The sequence below is a fragment of the Vicia villosa genome, linkage group LG2 (genome assembly GCF_029867415.1).
Source record: "Vicia villosa cultivar HV-30 ecotype Madison, WI linkage group LG2, Vvil1.0, whole genome shotgun sequence".
NCBI lineage: Eukaryota > Viridiplantae > Streptophyta > Magnoliopsida > Fabales > Fabaceae > Vicia > Vicia villosa.
In genome coordinates, this window is record NC_081181.1 from 140,321,555 (window position 1) to 140,341,400 (window position 19,846).

General features: G+C 35.2%; 2 protein-coding genes and 1 pseudogene across 2 annotated transcripts; 1 reads left to right on the forward strand and 2 right to left on the reverse strand.

Annotated features, from left to right (window-relative positions):
* Positions 1–10,002: 10,002 nt before the first annotated feature.
* On the reverse strand, positions 10,003–10,638 carry LOC131650166 (uncharacterized). The gene has a single exon (XM_058919892.1). It carries the CDS (start codon positions 10,636–10,638, stop codon positions 10,003–10,005), a length of 636 nt encoding a protein of 211 aa, XP_058775875.1.
* A 4,203-nt stretch (positions 10,639–14,841) lies between these two features.
* LOC131650167 (uncharacterized) lies at positions 14,842–16,910 on the reverse strand (annotated as a pseudogene).
* Positions 16,911–17,435: 525 nt separating this feature from the next.
* Positions 17,436–19,844, forward strand: LOC131646912 (subtilisin-like protease SBT1.7). The gene has a single exon (XM_058916843.1). It carries the CDS (start codon positions 17,499–17,501, stop codon positions 19,779–19,781), a length of 2,283 nt encoding a protein of 760 aa, XP_058772826.1. The 5' UTR covers positions 17,436–17,498; the 3' UTR covers positions 19,782–19,844.
* Positions 19,845–19,846: the final 2 nt, after the last annotated feature.

Below are 19,846 nucleotides of genomic sequence, written 5' to 3' on the forward strand. Positions count from 1 at the left end.
AAGAGATTAGGTTAATGTGCTTATACTAAACCCTAACCCATTGATCTTTGATCTTGAATGCAATGCCATGTTAATACAACTTATTGCTTTAATCTCTCCTTACTCATACACTTGTACATATACTTGTTGATTTAAATATTTGTATATTTATGCTTTGGTTATGTTATCATACTTGTATATATACACTGTTGAACTTACCCACATGCATTGAGGCATCCATCCATCATCATATTATATTCATTCATACATGAAATGATACCGAGGTATGCCATCCTTTCATACATCCAACTTTTATCGTTGAGTTTATACATTGGTATTGTTGAAACTGACCCTTGATTGTATTCATGATACACATGTTATCACACACACATCAATTGAGACACTCACCATGATTGATTGCTTAAGTTATTGCCTAAAACTCCAAAGGAATGAGAATGGTATTGACTAAAATTGTCAAGATACTTAATCTCTTTTTCCAAACTCTTTTACTTTGTGATCAGTATTGTTAAAGATTTGCACCGACTTGTTTTTGAAAATAGTTTTGTATTGTTAAAGCTCAACCTTTTTTAAACTCAATCCTTGGTTTTGTATTGTTAAAGCTCAACCAACCTCTTTTTTTTAAACTCTAGCCTTGTATTGTAAGAGCCTGACTCCTTTTATTAAAACTTGTTAAGTATTGTTAAAGCTTAACATTTTCAAAAACCTGTTGAGTATTATTAAAGCTCAACATCCAAAAATATTTTGCCACTTGTCTTCTTTATTTTCCTTTTAAGAGGAACTACAAAAGCTCCGACTTTCCTACTGCACTTAAGGGATATGTAGGCCTGAGACGTGATGTCTTATTGAGCTTACTTTTAAAAACTTCTTTTCTCATCCTCCCACTCTATTTAAACAAAACACAGAACACAAAACACAAAGGCATTTTAAAATAACAATAACAAACAATAATATATATTTCAAAAAGGTTCCTATGAAGTACCAGAGATGTGAGGGGTGCTAACACCTTCCCCTTGCATAACCTTCCCCCATACCTAGATCTCTGATAAGTTTATTAGTTTTGATTTTAAAAAAATTTGTGGGTTTTATTTCGCCCTTTCTCCCATTTCCTTTGGAAACAATAAAGCACGGTGACAACTCTGTTAAAACTCTTTTAAGTCTCACAAATTTCACCGCTACACTTAGGATAGAAACTAAAGGAATGCTTACACCAACATTTTGTAGGAACAACCATTAACCAATTCCATGCATTCAAATCAACCTTCCTCGGCTCATTCATCTTCCATACCCAACCTTGATGGTATGTAGCCTTAGGAGCTCCCATCATCAAATCCCTTATTGGGTTTCCACCATCAAACTTCTTCTTGAAATTAGCATACAAGTGTCTGAGGCAAAGTCCATGTTCAATCCTATCAAACATCTCCTCAAACACAACAACCAAACCCTGAAGTTAAAGTACCAACAAGAAATTATATAACAAATATAAAGGCAACAAAAATTATGCAACAAATCTAAAACAAGTACCTTTTATTGATAATATATAAAAACATATCTTCTATCTTTACCAGTTTCTTCTATCAAGAGTTGAATGAACCATCTCCAACTTTCCTTTGTTTCAGTTTCAACCACTCCAAAAGCCAAGGGGAAGTATTGATCATTTGGATCCCTTCTAACTGCAATTAGTAGTTGGCCACCATACTTAGTTTTCAAGTGACATCCATCAACCCTAACAAAAGGCCTACATCCATTGATGAACCCTTTCTTGCAGCCATCAAAACAGAAATAGAAAGATCCAAACCTAGGTTGGATAGATGGGCTTGGCCTTTCAACATTTATCTTCACAGTGTTGCCACCATTTATCTTTCTTTATTCACCTACGTACCTTCATAGAGCAACATATTTCATATCAGCATCATCTTCAATTATCTTCTTTGCCAGCAGCTTAGCCTTCCATGATCTTACAACAATTATACCCACTGAAAAATTATGTTCTTGCATGATATCCCTAATTCTAACTGTTTCACATGTTTGCATTCTCTTAACTACATGCTTAGCCATCCACTTTGAGTTCTCAAATCTATTGCTTAAAACCCTAGCACATGTGTGGCTGCCTACAAGTGTTTTTATAGAAAAAGTATGCTTGTGACCCACTTTGGAACATAAGACCAAAAAGCCACATTTAGCCTTGAACTCTACCCTTATCCTATAACTTTCATTTTTCACAAATGTAATTTCGCTTCCATTTAGAACCGACCACTCACGTATTGCCTCCTTAAAGTCAACAAGTGTATTAAATTTCATACCCCACTTTAACTTAAAGTCCTTGTTGAGGTGCTCTTTCCTATATTTCTCATACTCGGGCTTATCCTCATCACAAGACTCATTTGTATAAGAGGAGTTCAGCTCATCACTAAAATAAGCATCTTCTTCACATTTCTTGATGGGCCTACCAAAAAGTCCAACAACTACTCCCTCTTCCCTTATTTGCAAGGTTACATAAATCCCCTCAAATCCATCAAAAAGGGAAGTGGCTATGTCATCTTCACTATCATCCAAACCTTCAACCACTTCCTCTCCTAAGTCATCAATATTAGTCACTCCATTCACACAAGCAGGTTCCCTAACATAAAGTTCTATGTTTTCAACACCATGTTCCAGAAATTTGTCTCCATTAGTACCCATTGCACAAAAATATGAAGCAAAATCGTATGCATCATCTTTTCTAATCATAATAAAACCATCCTCCCTAATTTCCAAAACCTTTGTCCATACCCTATAGCTCCTTTTCTTATACCCCACTTATTCACTAAGTTTTCAACACTCTCCATTGTCCAGTTTTCTATGTGTAACCCCTCTATAGATTATCTAGACACTCTTTAACCTAATAAACTCGCCCCCATGATGAAAAGTCACATAAAAGTGTTGCATATCCTGTGTATCAAGATTCAAATAAAAACTAGTGTAGAAACGCGAAGAAGATGAATGACATGAAGCATAAGTCGTTCACAAAGAAGATGAAGTTGCGCAACACTTACCTCAAACATCATAGCCACCGCCCTCTTCCCTAGCACCGTCGTCGTAACACACTTCACCGCCATCTTTTCTCCTTACTAACAATGTCCTCTGTGAAAAACTAACCCTAATTTTTACAAGGAGGTAATTAAGATTGCATTGAACCTATGTTTCCATCATGGCATTTGATTAATTACATAGAATTCCACATATTACACCAAATGATTTCATGTAAACATTTTAAAAAAAGGAATATTCCTGAACAAGTGGTAAATGGGGTGTTTTCAGATGGAATCTACACAAGTTAGGGATTTGATAAAAAAAACTTTACCAGGGGCTAAAATCTAATCTCGCTAACATTACAAGGGGTTTGTATATTTAACCCTAATCATTAAGTTTGTGCCTGGCTTGGTTTTAAGAGATCTATCAAAAGATAATAATAGTTTGAAAAAGAATTTTTATGTATGTAAAATGTCTTAGTATCTCGATACTTACTCTTATTCCTTTTACAATTAATTGCTTACCAAAATAAACAACTCTTTATGTCCTGTCTATTTCTTGGATGAGGGTTGAGCTCATTGCCTGCCCTATAACAAAGAGGTAGATGAGTAAAGGTGAGTCCTCCTTCGAGCAAGTGAGGATCGGGGAAGATATGAGGAAATTCTTGAACTTGGTGAAAGCCTCCTCACCTCGATAGTCCATTCAAACTTCTCCTTTTTCTTCTAGGCGACAGAGAAAATGAAGGATTTTTTGACCGCGTAGGAGAGAAAGCTAGATAGGAAGGCCAGGCGTCCAATAAGTTGTTATACTTCTTTCACGTTCATGGAGATCCTCATGTTGATTACTTCTTGACCCTTGTCTTGATTGGCTTTAATACCCCTGCCTGAACCCCAAAGGAGCGCTTGGCGTGGTTTAAGCGCATAACATACCTTCTTACTTATTGCATGATATCCTTTAGATCGTCGGCATGGCTATGTTCATCTACAGTTTTAATAATCATTTCGTCAACATATACTTCTAGGTTTCGTCCTATCTGATGGGAGAAGACAAAATCCACGAGCCGCTGGTATATGGCACCAGCGTTCTTGAGACAGAAGGGCATGACAATGTAGTAATAATTGCAACGGCTCAACATGAAATATATTTTGGGCATATCTAGAGGATCCATTAGAATCTGATTGTATCCCGAGTAGGCGTCCATGAAACTTAACATGCAGTAGCCTAACGATCCTTTGATAAGGCGGTCGATGTTCGATAGTGGATATGGATATTTGGGGAAGGCAACATTCAAATGCGTGAAATCTACACTCATGTTTCATCTATTATTGGAGTTTCATACTAGGACTACGTTGACCAGCCATGTGGAGTATTTTGTTTCAGTGATGAATCCAACGTTGGACAGTGTTTCCACCTCTTCATCAATGATTGGCCTTTTTTCTTTCTCGAGCTTTAATTTTCTATGTGTTATTGGTTTGGTGAATGGATGGATGGCAAGGAGATGGCTTACAACTTTCATGTCTATATCTGGCATGTCTGAGACAGGCCCGGTCTCAGGACTAGGCAACCTAGGCATATGCCTAGGGCCTCATAATTTAATTTCATATCTATTAGTACTACTTAATTACATATTCTGCAAAAAAGAAAAATAGGAACTAATAGCATTGATATCATTAATAATTTATTCATTTTCAATATAGTGAGAATAACTACACTTAATTATTATTAGAGGATCTATTCACATTTTTTAAGTAAAGTCACCGTGTTGTTGCTTACTGAATTCTTTCTTGTTAGTATCATATTATTATATTATTAATTAATATAAATTTTAACTATCAATTTTTGTTAGAAGTGTCCTCTCACTTTTCTCTTGGAGTAAAAAGAGAAAAGGTAATGCACAAAACATAATTAAATATTATTTATTGAATATTTTTATTTAGTTTTAACGTAAAATCTTTATAATTATTTTATTTTTAGCCATTTTTTTATATTTGTGTTCGTTGTAAAATGTTTAATATTTTATTTTAAGTCATATTAAAATTTTGAATAAAAAATTTTAAAATAAAAATAAAAATAGTTAAAGTTTTAATAAAATATCAAACAGATTTAATTATCATATTTAATAAATAATTTTATAACTTATAAAAATATTGTTTTTTTTTTAAAATATTTACTTAATAATAAAAAAGTGTTACTCACAGTTTAAAATTCTTATTTTAAAACTCGCCTTAGGCCTCAATATCACTTGGGCCGACCCTAGTATGAGGGGGCCTAAGCGAACAGATCAACATTCTTCCTAAGTTGGTTAACTAGCTCTCGTTCCTCCCCTGTAGACAAGAAAGTTATTATCTTCCTAACTTGATGGGTGTGAGGACCTATATGGACTTCTTTCAATTCTTCCATGGGCGTGAGCTATTCCACCTCCGCACCCAATATGGGGTCCCAACCCTCGAAGTCAGTATTTGAAACATTAGAAGGGTGAGCATCAACAAGGGCGAATTCTTCTCTGGTTGTCTCTAGGCTGCTCATATAGCATTCGCAAGCCACTTGTTTATTGATCCTCTTAGAAGCTACCCACTAACCTATATAGGATCGAATATTTCAAGGTTAAGCATCAGGTGGATATGACCGCTCCTAGGGCATTGATAGCAGGCCACCCCAGGATAATGTTGTAAGGTGAACTGGTGTCTATGATGAAGTAGCTGACGTTAATGTCCTTGGAATTCGCAACCTCACTGCATGTAGTTTTTAGGATCACATGGCCCATTATTTGTATCTGTTCACCTGGTAATCCTATCAAACAACCGTTGAACCTCTTTATATCGTTCGAATCCAGTTCTAGTTTCTAGAAGACATCCCAAAACAAAATATCAACAGAGATACGCATACCTATCAGGACATGTATGTCCCAATGTCCATGTGTTGAAGCGGTAAAGCAGCAAGCAAAAAATTGGAAGAATTACAGGTTTTATCGTCTCCACAAGGATCAGTGTGAGGGTAAGTATTCCATTCAATAGTCTCTATGTTGCTGAGCTTGGGTTGAATGGTTTAAAATGTGTAAAGTGCGGAAAGTAGACATATGAACAAGAAAATAATACATTCTTTAAAGAAAAGAGAACTCGTCGGGATTAAATTTCATCTACTCTTCAAATACTTAAATCTACTAATCAATTGTACACAACCTAAATCACTCGTCAATATCATCACATGTCTATCACAACAAGGTTATGTTTAACACATAGTTGAGGGGAACAATTGTATTGTCTCTGATACGATGTCGCGCGCAACTCAACAACATAAAAGCATTAAGAACCGATACCCATTTGGAACATCAGACCTAAGTCTATCTCTAGAGTCTAGAATCTAACAGGTAATCATTCAAGAATGAGATTTTAACCGTATATGTCTATAGCAACCCGAACCCTGAGCATAAAGCAAAAATAAGGATCACACCAATATTGACTTGAGAAATAGATATTATACAATACCACAATCAATACATATACCTAAAATCAGAGTAAGCTTACATACAAACCCCATCAATGGAAACTACAAAGGGAATAAAGGAGAAGAATCAAAATCTCTAGCGGTGTCAATCACGATAAAAGAATCTCTGACTCCGAATCATCGAGTTACAACCTCCATTGATGTTTTTAAAGCTCAAAAATCTCCAAGAATGAAGGTGATGGAGTTGGGACTCAAAAATACCCTACCCATATCCTAAAAATATGTTTTTTTCCCTATTTAATGAATTTCAAAGTCGCATGACGCGCTTATCCTGGTCAATGGGCGCTTAGCACGCTCTGTGCTGAGTTGAAAAAATTCAGCACTTGTTTTCGCCATAACTTGAGAACCGTAACTCTGATTTACACCCGGTTTGAAGTGTTGAAAATATTATTCAATAATATATTTAAAAATTCCTAAATATCAACCAAATTTATGATTTTTATCATCTTTATTTTGAGCCTTATTCTTTAATTTGGTTGATATTTAGGAATTTTTAAATATATTATTGAATATTTAGGAATTTGGTTGATATTTAGGAATTTGGATCATCGATAGTTTTTGATTCAATTATGAAAGAATACCTAAAACATGAATGAAAAACTATCAAATGGTACATAAATGAATCAAAAACACAAAATATACACAATATGTACAAATCTAACTAAAACATGTGAATTCACGCACCAGCTGAGAAAAAAGAGACGATAAGTGCCATAAACTATATACGAAAATAAGTACAATTTAACACTTATCAAACTCTCTCCAACTTTAAACATTGTTTGTCCTCAAAAAATGATAAACAAAACTTAAAGAAGCAAAAGTAATTACCAAGAATCATGAATCAACAAGTTTCGAAAAACAAAAATAAATGTACGATTCACACAAAGACGCACAAACAAAGTAATACTTACCGCTATCCTACAATGACAACATGTAAACGAAACGAATCCTGAGTACAAAAGTCATACCAAACAATATAAAACAACAATACAAGCTCAATATTGAACCATACCTAGCAAAAATTCATCAAGAGATAAAAAACACACAAAGGTGAGGGACTTGACACTCATCCAACAATCTTACAAACAAAAGACTAAATTATGCATTCATCCAAAAATCATATTGAAAATACAAAAGCGAGAATCACAAGGAATTTTCAAGGTTGTAATGTGGTTTGTTTAACAAACAAGAGTAAATTTCTAAAGCTAATCGAAACGAAAATTTTCCTAAATCTAAGGGAGTGATCAATTCACAAAGGATCGAACAACAAAATCTCAATCAAACTTCTTATTTATTCCCAAGTTATCACACCAATCACAATACTTATTAGCACAATTATTTGATACTCTTTTTTTTCTTTTTTTTCAAAACTTTTTCATTTTTTCTTTCTTTTTCTATTCTAATTTTCTTTTTCACATTTTTTTCTCAACCTCATAACAACCAACCAATGAGCAAGCAACAATTTTCTCGCCAACTTGAATTCAACCAATATATAGAGTGGTTTACTTCACAAATATATAGAGTGGTTTACTTCCTTCCGTACCGACTAATCCACCCGAGAGCATTACTGCCCCACGTAGCCTCCGAAAGTTGGTCCTAGGCTCCTTCGAACTCAAAATCTCAAAGGAAGCATACCCTTAAGACCCAAGTACCCTCCCACTAGACCAACCCTCTCGGGTTAGTGAGATATTATATGTTGGAATCTTCTTTTCTCCGGTCATGGATTTTATATTTGAATCCTCTAAAATTTATAAATGTTCATATACATTGTTAGAATCCTGTTGAATTTAAATAAATAAAAAAGTTAAATAGTGTGTATTAGAGAATGTATTCTAACACTCATAAATTTTCATAAAATTTATCATTATAAATTATTTAAAAAATACTTTAAATTGTGTTTTATAAAAATTTAAAAGAAAATTTAAGTCTTCGAAAAATCACAATATATTTTATTTATTTAATTATTTTAAAATTATTATTCTCTAAGAATGAATCGTTTATTTACAATCAACTCACATCTATTCATCAATAATTTCTTTATAATCGCTCGCATCCATGATGTAATTGAATTGACACATAAAATTGAGATATTTCAACTATTTCAATGTCTTTTTATTTATAATATTGATATAATCTAAAATATTATATTTTTATAACATTAAAAATATCAACTCTTTTCTTAATGAGTACGAAAGTATTTATTTTTGTTTCAATATCTTCAATAATATATAGGAAAAGAACTTGAATAATATTATACATATAAGTCGAAAACTACAATTATTTAATATAGAACTTAATATATTTTTTAAAAATGAACGACATACTTTTTGAAACTTCTCCTCATTCTACTGCTATTTTTCTGGAGCATTGTTAAATTATTTGTTAGACATCTTTATATATTCTAAGTCACACTAATGATAAAAAATTAATTCAAAAAATAAAAAGTAATCATCTCAAAAAACACTTAAGCATTTTATTATTTATCCATCAAAGACCATTCATTTTACCATCACTTTCTATAAATAACTTGTACACCAGTGGTTAAGTTTTTTGTTCAACAAAAATTTGCATGCTTATAATACCAAAATTATTTTAGCATTGCTTAAAAATAGTTGTTCATCATCTTCTAAGTTTAAATTATATTTTTTTTAATCAAAATATATTAAACAGAGAATTAAGGGTTCTCAAAAGCCTGATACACCAGAAACAAGATAAATATCGAACAAAAGAAAAGGAAAATTACAAATCAATTGCAACTACGAAAGAAATAGTAATGGATCCCTACTAAATTCGTAAAAATTATAATTGGGATAAGTAATCTCCCTGGTGAATGTCCACCTCCACACCAAAGCTTTAATATCTCATACCATATTCAGAACGTTCCAACAGTCTTTTCAAAAATGAATACCATTTCAAAGGAGCCAAATGTTCCAAGTTGTAGCCAACCAAATGCAACTAAATTTACCCTCCTTCAATTTCACGAGTTTACTAAAATTATACCAAAACATGAAACACCCTTTAGGGTCTTTGATAATCACATACTCCGTACCAATCTACTCCGCTATTTCCCTCCAAATCAACTTGACAATAGAACAATTGAAAAAAATATGCTCTATCGATTCGAGAACCGACCCACAAAAAACACAATTATAAGAATCATTCGGAAAAAAATGCCTCAAATCCTCAAAAGATCCTTAGTCGGCAACCTATTGATAAGAATTCTCCATTCAAAAGCTTTAATCTTGTATGAAACTTCCATTTCCAAACGAGAGTTAAAGCTTTGTCGAACTCGTTAGGAGAACCGTAAGGAATTTGAAAACCTGCAAAATATTGATAACAAGAATAAACCGAAAAGGAACCAAAATTTTCAATCTCCCAAGCCACTTCATCTCTTGCACCCACGATGCACACTGCATATTTAAGTAGCTGTTGAAGCTGTAGCAGTTCACTATCTTGGAGACCGCCCCTAGCCGAAAGCCCGAGATCTCCCTAACACCACCCATCCACCGTCCATCCCCTCATTGCTCCTACTGAAACTTCTTGCAGCTGCGACATAGAAAAAAGAGAAGGAAAATAATCCTTCAAAGAGACTTTACCAATCCACAAAGAATGCCAAGATGATGTTGTAAATCCATTCCCTAAACAAGTTCTACATTTATTCACAACTGCATCCTTATGTGAATTCCTACCGAGAGAAACGATGTCCTTCCACCAAGAAAAAGGGGAAAAAGAAGTTTTAAGAAAAACATCTTCGTTGATCACCTGCATACAAATATCCCCATATCGAGCACTGATATTGATACCGATGAGTTTTCTTTTGTGATAATTAATACCGAGACCCGAAACTGTTTCAAAAGATTTCAAAACCGTCTCGATAGCCAAAATTTGTTTCCAACTCCCATCATCAATTAACAACGTGTCGTTCGCAAATTGAAGAATATCTATCTTGCTTTTTCCGTTAATAATAAACCCTTCAAATTTACCAATCTCCGTCGCTTTCTTCACCAAGGCCATAAGACCTTCCGCTACTAAAACAAAGAGAAAAGGAGAAAGCGGATCTCCTTGCCTCAAATCCCTTTCGACCTTAAACTCCTTAGTCGGACTCCCGTTCACAAGAACCGACATCTTACTTTGAAAAACCAATAAATCCGTCCATCTCCTCCAAATAGATCCTACCCTCCTTAACTGCGTAAAGCAACCAAAACCCCGTCAAAAAGTTGTCTACCCGACACAAAAGCAGACTGACACGGAGATATAATAGGATCCAAGACTTGCTTCAATATTCCCACTAACAACTTTGAAACCGCTTTATACAAACAACCCACTAGACAAATGGGTCTGTAATCATCCAACCCTACCAGATTAGGGGATTTGGAAACCAATGACAAAAATGAAGAGATCACCGCCTTTGAAATAACGCCATCTGCATGAAAGTCGTTGAAAAAACAAATAAAGTCCTCTTTAAGAAAAAACCAACATTTTACAATGAAAAAACGGATAAAGTCTTCTTTTTGAACCCCCAGAACTCCATATAGCATCCTTAATCTCACTCTCGCTGAAAGGAGATTCAAGAAGAAGATTGTCTTCCTCTTGGATTTTATTGAAAGAAATACCATCTAAAGATGGTCTAATCCGATCCATATTTCAAAACTTATTAAAAAAGTGAGACCACACTTCCTCCTTTACCTCCAACATCGAATCAAGGATAACTCCCCTCGAAGAAACAAACCTTCTATGATTATGCCTTTTCTTTTCTTTCATCACCATATGGAAAAAGCTACTATTTGAGTCCCTTTCATTGAGCCATTTCAACCTTGATTTTTGAATAAGCATGTTTTCCTTGATCCTCAAATTCAACTAAAAACGTGAAGTAGCCTCTTTCCTAATAGAAACAAGAGATTTTGTCACGCCCACCAAATCATCTTCAAGAAAATCACCCCCTTTGTTCACTAATCTCACTTTTTCTTCTACTTCCAAGTCGACCCTCCCAAAAACCTCTTTGTTCCACCATTTAAGGATCTCCTTAAGAAGACGAAACTTCTCCTTAAGAACAAAATCGCTCATTCCTTCCACAAAATCGCTCATTCCTTCCACCACTATATCCTTCCAAAAGACTTAAAAGAAAACCACTCATTATTTAAGCTAAAAGGTTTAGGTCCCTAATCCACATTATCCTTTAGAATCCAAATAATGCAATGATCTAACACGTTCCTCAACCCAACAAACTGACTAACCACTCCCCACCTATCCACAATAGATTCGGCCAAAAGAAAACGATCGAGTATGCTCATAGATTTATGATATCTACTATACCACGAAAATTGTTTCCCTTTGCAAGGAACATCTACTAGCTTACTGTAATAAAATCCGCAAAAGCATTATTCTCTATGTTGTAATCATAATCAGACCTCCCTTTCCTCTCGTCATTGTTTTTATTCGAGTTAAAATCCCCACCGAGAATCCATTCTCCATCAAAATACTTCTCATTCATGTCCAATAAAATACTCCACATCATTTTGTGTAAGGAAATCACACGATGAGTAAACATTAATGATATAGTAAACTTGATATTTCCACATAACTTTAATTCCCAAGAAACAATCGCCTTTAAAACTAAACAAAACGACACTGTATCCTCCTTCCACAAAATAATGGTGCCCCCTGAAAGACCAACATAATTAGAAAAAGAGAATCCAATTCCAACCTCCTCCCAAAAGCTCCTAGCAATGAAGTCTTCCATATTGGATATCTTCGTTTCCTGAATAAAAAAAATGTCTGCCTTACCTCTCCGAATTATAGAACAAATCCTCCTCCGCTTCAGTTTACTTCCACCCCCTCTAATATTCAGAGACCCAATAATCATTGAGACAATCTGGATGACCCCTTCAAAACCTCCCTACTCACTTGAGCAATTCCCTCCAATTCAGACACCTTATTCACAAAATTATTCTCTCCTTCCACTGCCACCACCCCTAAAGCTACAATAGCATACCACAATTTGACACTGATATTACTATCAACAAAATCCCATTACCTAGCGTTATTCCTACAAATATCAGAGAATTCAGAATTTTCATTGTGAAACTGGGATATAATGTCACTAGCAGAAGAAGATATATAAACCACATTTGCCTGTGGCTTAAAAGACATGTCAGACAAGGCTGCAAAAACATTACACTTAAACAAATGAGACCTTTTGAATTTACCATTTACCGGCCCACCCAAATCCACCAGATGCTTGAATTTGATCCTTTTGACATTATTCTTCTTTCCTTGATAATCCCTAGATACTGACTTAGAAGTATTTCCATTCTCTGATAAAGTGTCCATCGAGACTTTAACAAAAGAGTCACCAAAACCAATCGCTCATGTGTTTATGGAACCAAAACTAGAACCCCTGCTAAAAGACCGAGAAGAACGCTGACCCTTGACCGAAACTAATGCTTCATCGAAATTTCGGATCACAACAGCCCCTGAACCCTAAATGCTATTCTGGCAATCACCCTTGTCACAGTTATAAGAATCAGTAGCCTTGGGATTGCTACGAGACCTTATATTCGTATCAACCACATTAAGAGGAAAGTCTTCCGTGTCGCCTCCCAGACCTTCACCATCATCCCCGGTCTTCCCTGCAGATGAACCTGTGGACCAACCTTCCTCCGAATCTGAAGAAGCCAAAACAGAACCAGACTTTTTCTGCGAACCATAATCGATGCGCACGGGACCGAAAGAATCTTCCCTAAGCAAAATGCTAAAAGCCTTCCCATCAACATCCAAAGACATTGACACATAAAAAGTGAAAGATAAAGGGACCCGGATCAAAAACTTCTCAATATCCATAATGGTACCTTTCGATGTATTCTCGTCCATGCAAACAAAATTCCTTAGGAATTCGCAAGAGAAACGAAGAAATCCCCATCCCACACATGACAAGGGACACCGTAAATCCTGATCCACATCACTATACTATTATCATCCTCCTCCTCCTTCCACCTCCTAACGTGTACGAACCATTGTTTCCACATTGTCTCCCCTCCCTAATAGGATCTTCTATGAAACCTTCCTCTATTTCTTCGAGTAAACATAGATTCGCCCCCAACAGAGTAACTTTAATCGTTAAAGAACCTTCCAATTCGAAACTAGTATGGATATTGTAAGCTGACCCAGGTATGATCAACTTCCCCACATAAGATTTTAAAAACCTAGCCTTATCTTTCTCAATAGAATGATAAAACACTACGGCCTTCAAAACCGGAAGAGGATTTCCAGAAACATTCCCAACCACATCTGCAAAAGTTTTATGCCCCCTACGATTGCCGAAAACTCTCGCCCCCCTAAAAAGGTTCCTCCCTATTAGCAGAATCCCCCTTCCTTCTAAGACCATCCTCCGTTCTTTTCGATGACAAACTACCCTTCTCAAACCTCTGAATATTCGTGTGAATCTTTCTCCCATCGATTAGAATATCGTCAAGACTGACAACCAACAGTCTCGCATCATCAACTTCCCTAAACCTTGCAAAACCAAATCTTTTCCCGATTTTGTTGTTCGAGGAAAAATAGCCACTTCCACAATTTCCCCATAACACCCAAAGAGTTGAAAAACGTCGTACGCATTGGTCCTGTTAGGAAACTCAGAAAAGTACACTGAAGTGAGTGTAGAAGACTTACCCCCAACCAAAGATCTCCCCTCTGGATAAGAATCCCATCACGATGCTAAGTACCAAAAGACCCTCTTCTTCGCCTCCACCGACCTTCCTCCACTGTTGCCACGGCCGTCGTTCATAGAAAGTGGAGGAACGACAACCCGTCGTCGCCAGGTAGGTTATGTTGTAATCTAGGTATGAGGTTTTAAATTATGTTTTATTTGAATATGAATACATCCTTTCATCTATAATGAATCATTACTTTAGGGTCCGTTTGGTTCAACGGATGGGAGGGGAGGGGAGGGAATTTAATAGAGGGGAGGGGAATGGAGGGGAGGGGAGGGGAGGGAATTTAACTAAATATATGTTTGGTTCAAAGAAGGGAGGGGAGGGGAGGGGAGAGATTTTTAACAACATATATGTTTGGTTCACAAGGGGAGGGGAGGGATTTTAAAATTAAATTACCTTTTTAACCTTACAAACATTTTCATTTGTACTTGGTAAAATTAATTCTAAATAAAAATAATTATAGAGTCAGAGGCACCAAATAAAAACTTGTTCATATTATAAACCACACAAATTTAAACAAAATATCTAAAAACATATTAAGTTGTAAACAAAATATTCAGAAACATTAAATTGTAAATAAAATATTCATAAAAGTCATAAAACTATTATAAAGTGATCAATCAGATGAGCCAAAGACCATTTGCATTATCACTGCTTTGCGGGCTTCAGGTGGACACTGGAGAATCATCCTAAGTTTGTCAGCATCTTTCATGACAGTGCAATATATTTGCGGCAATGACTTTGCATCACATCCACACTCCTTTATTAAATTCCATGTTTCTTCCCCTGAAATTGGATGCAATTCATATTTCTGACGCTCTCTCATTATTTCATTTCCTTCTCGTATTGCAGCATTTCCTTCGGTTAGTGCATTTGCAACCAAGACAATTGATTCTTGGAGTTCAGTAATATCGTTGTTTGTATCTTTGTTTTTTACCACTTTCATTTTCTTCCTTTTATTCCCACTTAAAGGATCTGGTGATTGTGTTTCAGGTACAGAAAAATCGTAACCAACATCAAAGCTTTCCAAATTCACCTCATTTCGGGCAACATGGTCATCAATATCTTGCATTATGTGTTAATATGTAAATTGATTTTGCAACTTGCTCTTCCACACTTGACCATCGGGTAGCTTTTAATCCCCCTTCTCTTTGTAAGATATCACATAAGGTCATAAAAGTTTGGGGACCCATTCTTAATATATTTCTACTAGTTTCACTGTTACTAATTCGGTACATAATTTCTTCACGTACCCTTTCTCTCTCAGAGCTCATACTATAACACAATTTTCTTTTACGAGATAATCGAACATAATAGTAAACAACAGCACACATTAGTTGAACTATAACTCTTCGACGCAAATCAAACCATTTGTTAATACGAATTCTCTGATCTTGATGATCCATCTAACTCAATAAAATAATTTCTATAATAAAGAATAGATAAAATAATATTAGAATGTTAAAAAAAAAATTATATTGAAAAAAAAACTATTTATTATATTAATATTAGAAAGTTAAAAACAATTCATATATATAATTTGTTACTGTTTATTTTATTAATATATAAATTTCTTTTCAAACGTGTATATCAATTTCTTTGCTACTGTTTTTTATATATAGCAAACGTGTATACCTTTCTATGCTTTCGGTACTTTTGATACACCTTACACAGGTGTCTTCGTTACTTTCGGTACTTTGCTACTATTTTTTATACCGTACTGTTCTTATAATTATAACAGGTTGAATACTATTTTATTCGCCTTAAATTTAACGTATAGCTACAACATCCTAATAAAATTATAGATTTGATATACAAATTTGAATAGCATATAGGTACAAATATAACATCCTAACAAACAATATCGATTACACACGTAATAAAAATATAAAATCAAAAAGAACAATTCAATGAAAGAAAAAAATCACCTGAGAAAAACAAGTTACAGATAGCAGCCACAAAATAGAAGACAAATGCAACGTGAAACAAAAACTTATTCTTTAATAATTTAGTAAGGACAATCTTGGAATTAAAAAAATATTTGAGGATAAATTAGGGAACATAATAAAATTTTAATAAATAAATCTTCCCTCCCCTCCAAATCCCTTCAATTTGGGGGGAGCAAAAAGTGAGTTTAGGAGGGATTTTGCTCCCCTCCCCTCCCCTCCCTTCCCCTCATAAAAAGTGAACCAAACAAATATATTTACAAATATCCCCTCCCCTCCCCTCCCCTCCATCTACCTCCAACCAAAGAGACCCTTAATCTTATACATCTCTATAAAAATCGATCGATGGATCACTATACAACTGACCATTGCATAGTTAATTATCATCATGTTCACAGTATTTATAAAGGATCGGTGTACTTATATTAAACAAAATGTTTCAATTAGAATTCAGAAGTTGCTCTAACTATGATCAACAGAAAAGTAAATCAAAGTCATCCAATGATGAAAGTATGAACTGATGTGAAGTATAGAAATCATCGTAAAGTTCGCCATGCTAAACAAAGTCAGACATACACAGATAAAACAATACAGTTAATCGATCATTATAGCATGTATGAGAAAAAATGCACATATCTTCATTACCTGTACTCTGCACCAACTTCTTTAGGTAACCAAAGGAAAGCCTTTGGCAGTAACTTAAAAGAGTGTATTGGAGAATGTATATTCTAACACTCATCACGTTCTCATAAAATTTATCATTATAAATTATTAAAAAAACACTTTAAAGAGTGTTTTGTAAACATTTTTTTAAAAATTTAAGTCTTCAAAAATCATAATATATTTTATTTATTTAATTATTTAAAATTATTATTCTGTAAGAATGAACTACTTATTTACAATCAACTCAAACCTATTCATCAACAATTTATTTATAATCGCTTGCATTCATTTATTTCAACTGATACATAAAATTGAGATATTTCAACTATTTCAATATCCTTTTGTTTATAATATTGATGTAATCTAAAATATTATACTTTTAAAACATTAAAAAATATTAACTCTTTTTCTTAATGAGTACGAAAGTATTTAGTTTTGTTTCTGCATAAGTTAAAAATTACAATTACTTAATATAGAGCTTAATACTTTTTCATAAATGAATGAAATTTTTTTCTTCAATTTCTCCATATTTTACTGCTCTTTTTATTGATTTCAAATTCCAATGCATGTTCTCACACCTTTATAAGGTAATGTTTTCTACTCCATTTCTCTCACAATTCCATCTCAATACTTACAAACAAAGCTATCTAACATAGAAACACTTATGAAGTCCCTCATTGTCATTCTTATTGTGATTCTGAGTGTGTGTCATGTGTCTTTGGCAAGAACAAAGAATAATGAAAATAAGAAGATTACTTACATTGTTCATGTTGCGAAATCCACAATGCCATCAAGCTTCCGCCACCATTCAATCTGGTACAAATCAGTTCTGAAGTCGGTATCCCAGTCAGCTGAAATACTTTATACCTATGATGAGGCAATAAATGGATTCTCCACTACTTTGACAGTTGAAGAACATCGGTTACTAAAGAGCCAACCGGGGATTCTAAAGGTGACACCAGATAAAATGTACAAACTCCACACAACTCGGACACCAAAGTTTCTCGGGCTCGATAAAATTTCTAGCTTGCTCCCTACGCTAGATAAAAGTAGTGATGTAATTGTGGGAGTCCTTGACACAGGTATATGGCCCGAAAGCAAGAGCTTCGACGATACTGGATACGGGCCAATTCCGCACAATTGGAAAGGAAAATGTGAAACAGGTACAAATTTTACAACATCTAATTGTAATAAGAAATTGATTGGTGCTAGGTTCTATCGAAAGGGTTTCGAGGCTTCTATAGCTCCAAATGATGAACGTATCCGGTTTTTATCACCTCGAGATGATGATGGCCATGGAACCCACACTGCAAGCACAACTATAGGATCTCCGGTGGAAAACGCGAGTCTTTTTGGCTTAGCCAATGGGACTGCACGTGGGATGGCCATTGGCGCTAGAGTTGCAATGTACAAGGTTTGTTGGATAGAATTATGTAGCGGTTCTGATATATTGGCTGGGATAGATCAGGCCATTGCCGACAACGTCAATATTCTTTCATTGTCGCTTGGAGAGATACCATATAAATACTTCAAGGATAATTTAGCAATTGGAGCCTTTGCAGCAATGGAGCATGGCATTCTAGTCTCATGCTCTGCGGGCAACTTTGGTCCTCGTTCTTGGAGTGTCACCAATATAGCACCATGGATTACAACTGTGGGAGCTGGAACACTAGATCGAGATTTCCCTACATACGTTAGTCTTGGAAATGGAAAAAATTATTCAGGCGTGTCCTTTTATAATGGCAATTCCTTGCCCGAAACTCTTGTGCCGTTCATATATGCAGGAAATGCAAGCAGTGATGAAGGAAAAGGTGATGGAACATGTGCTCCAGGCAGTTTGGACCCAAAAAAAGTAGCGGGAAAGATTGTTTTGTGTGATCCTGGAAAGATTGGAAGGGTGGAAAAAGGAAATATAGTGAAATCTGTTGGTGGTTTGGGCATGGTGTTTGCCAACAATGAGAAGGGTGGAGAAATACTTACGCCTGATGCACATATTTTTCCAGCAACTGCCGTTGGCTTCACAAATGGCGAAGCCATCAAGAAATACTTATTTTCTGATCCAAAACCGACGGGTACAATTGTGTTTGAAGGAACAAAGCTTGAGGTTGAGCCGTCTCCTGTTGTTGCTGATTTCAGCTCACGAGGACCCAATTTGATAACGCCGCAAATATTGAAGCCCGATTTAATTGCACCGGGCTTCAACATCTTAGCAGCATATCCAAATAATTTGAGTCCTACAGGCTTGACTTCAGATCCTAGGCGCGTCGATTTTCAAATTATGTCAGGCACATCAATGGCATGCCCACATGTAAGTGGACTAGCAGCTTTGCTCAAATCGGTTCATCCAGACTGGAGCCCAGCTGCCATTCGATCTGCGTTGATGACAACAGCTTATACGGCTTATAAAAACAATCAGACATTATTGGACGGTGCAACGAAAAAGCCAGCGACTCCGTTTGATTTTGGTGCTGGACATGTTGATCCGGTCTCCGCGCTAAATCCCGGGCTTGTCTATGATTTGAGAGTGGATGACTACTTGAGTTTCCTCTGTGCAGTGAACTATTCATCAGCTCAAATTGAAATTGTGGCGAGGAGAAAATACACATGTGACCCAAAGAAACAATACAGTGTAACAAATCTTAATTACCCTTCTTTTGCTGTGGTCTTTACAGGTGAGCACAATGAAATTAAACACAGTCGGACTCTTACCAATGTGGGTACGGAAGGAACATACAAGGTATCTGTTAAGTCAGATGTTCCATCTGTCAAGATCTCGGTTGAACCAGAAGTGTTAAGTTTTAAGAAAAATGAGAAAAAAACATACATAGTTAAATTTTCTACATCAACTTCCAAACAAAATATTACTCAAAGTTTTGGAAGTTTGCAATGGTCTGATGGAAAAACTGTTGTTAGAAGTCCTATAGCATTTAGGTGGAAAATAGAGTAAAAGCTTGATGTGTTATTGTTATGAATATATTGTAATAATATAATAAAACATTATGTCTGTATACA

What these genes read in the sequence shown, in the direction of transcription:
- LOC131646912 (XM_058916843.1), top strand. Translation starts at nt 17,499, where the DNA reads ATGAAGTCCCTCATTGTCATTCTTATTGTGATTCTGAGTGTGTGTCAT.
- LOC131650166 (XM_058919892.1), bottom strand. Translation starts at nt 10,638, where the DNA reads ATGTCGGTTCTTGTGAACGGGAGTCCGACTAAGGAGTTTAAGGTCGAA.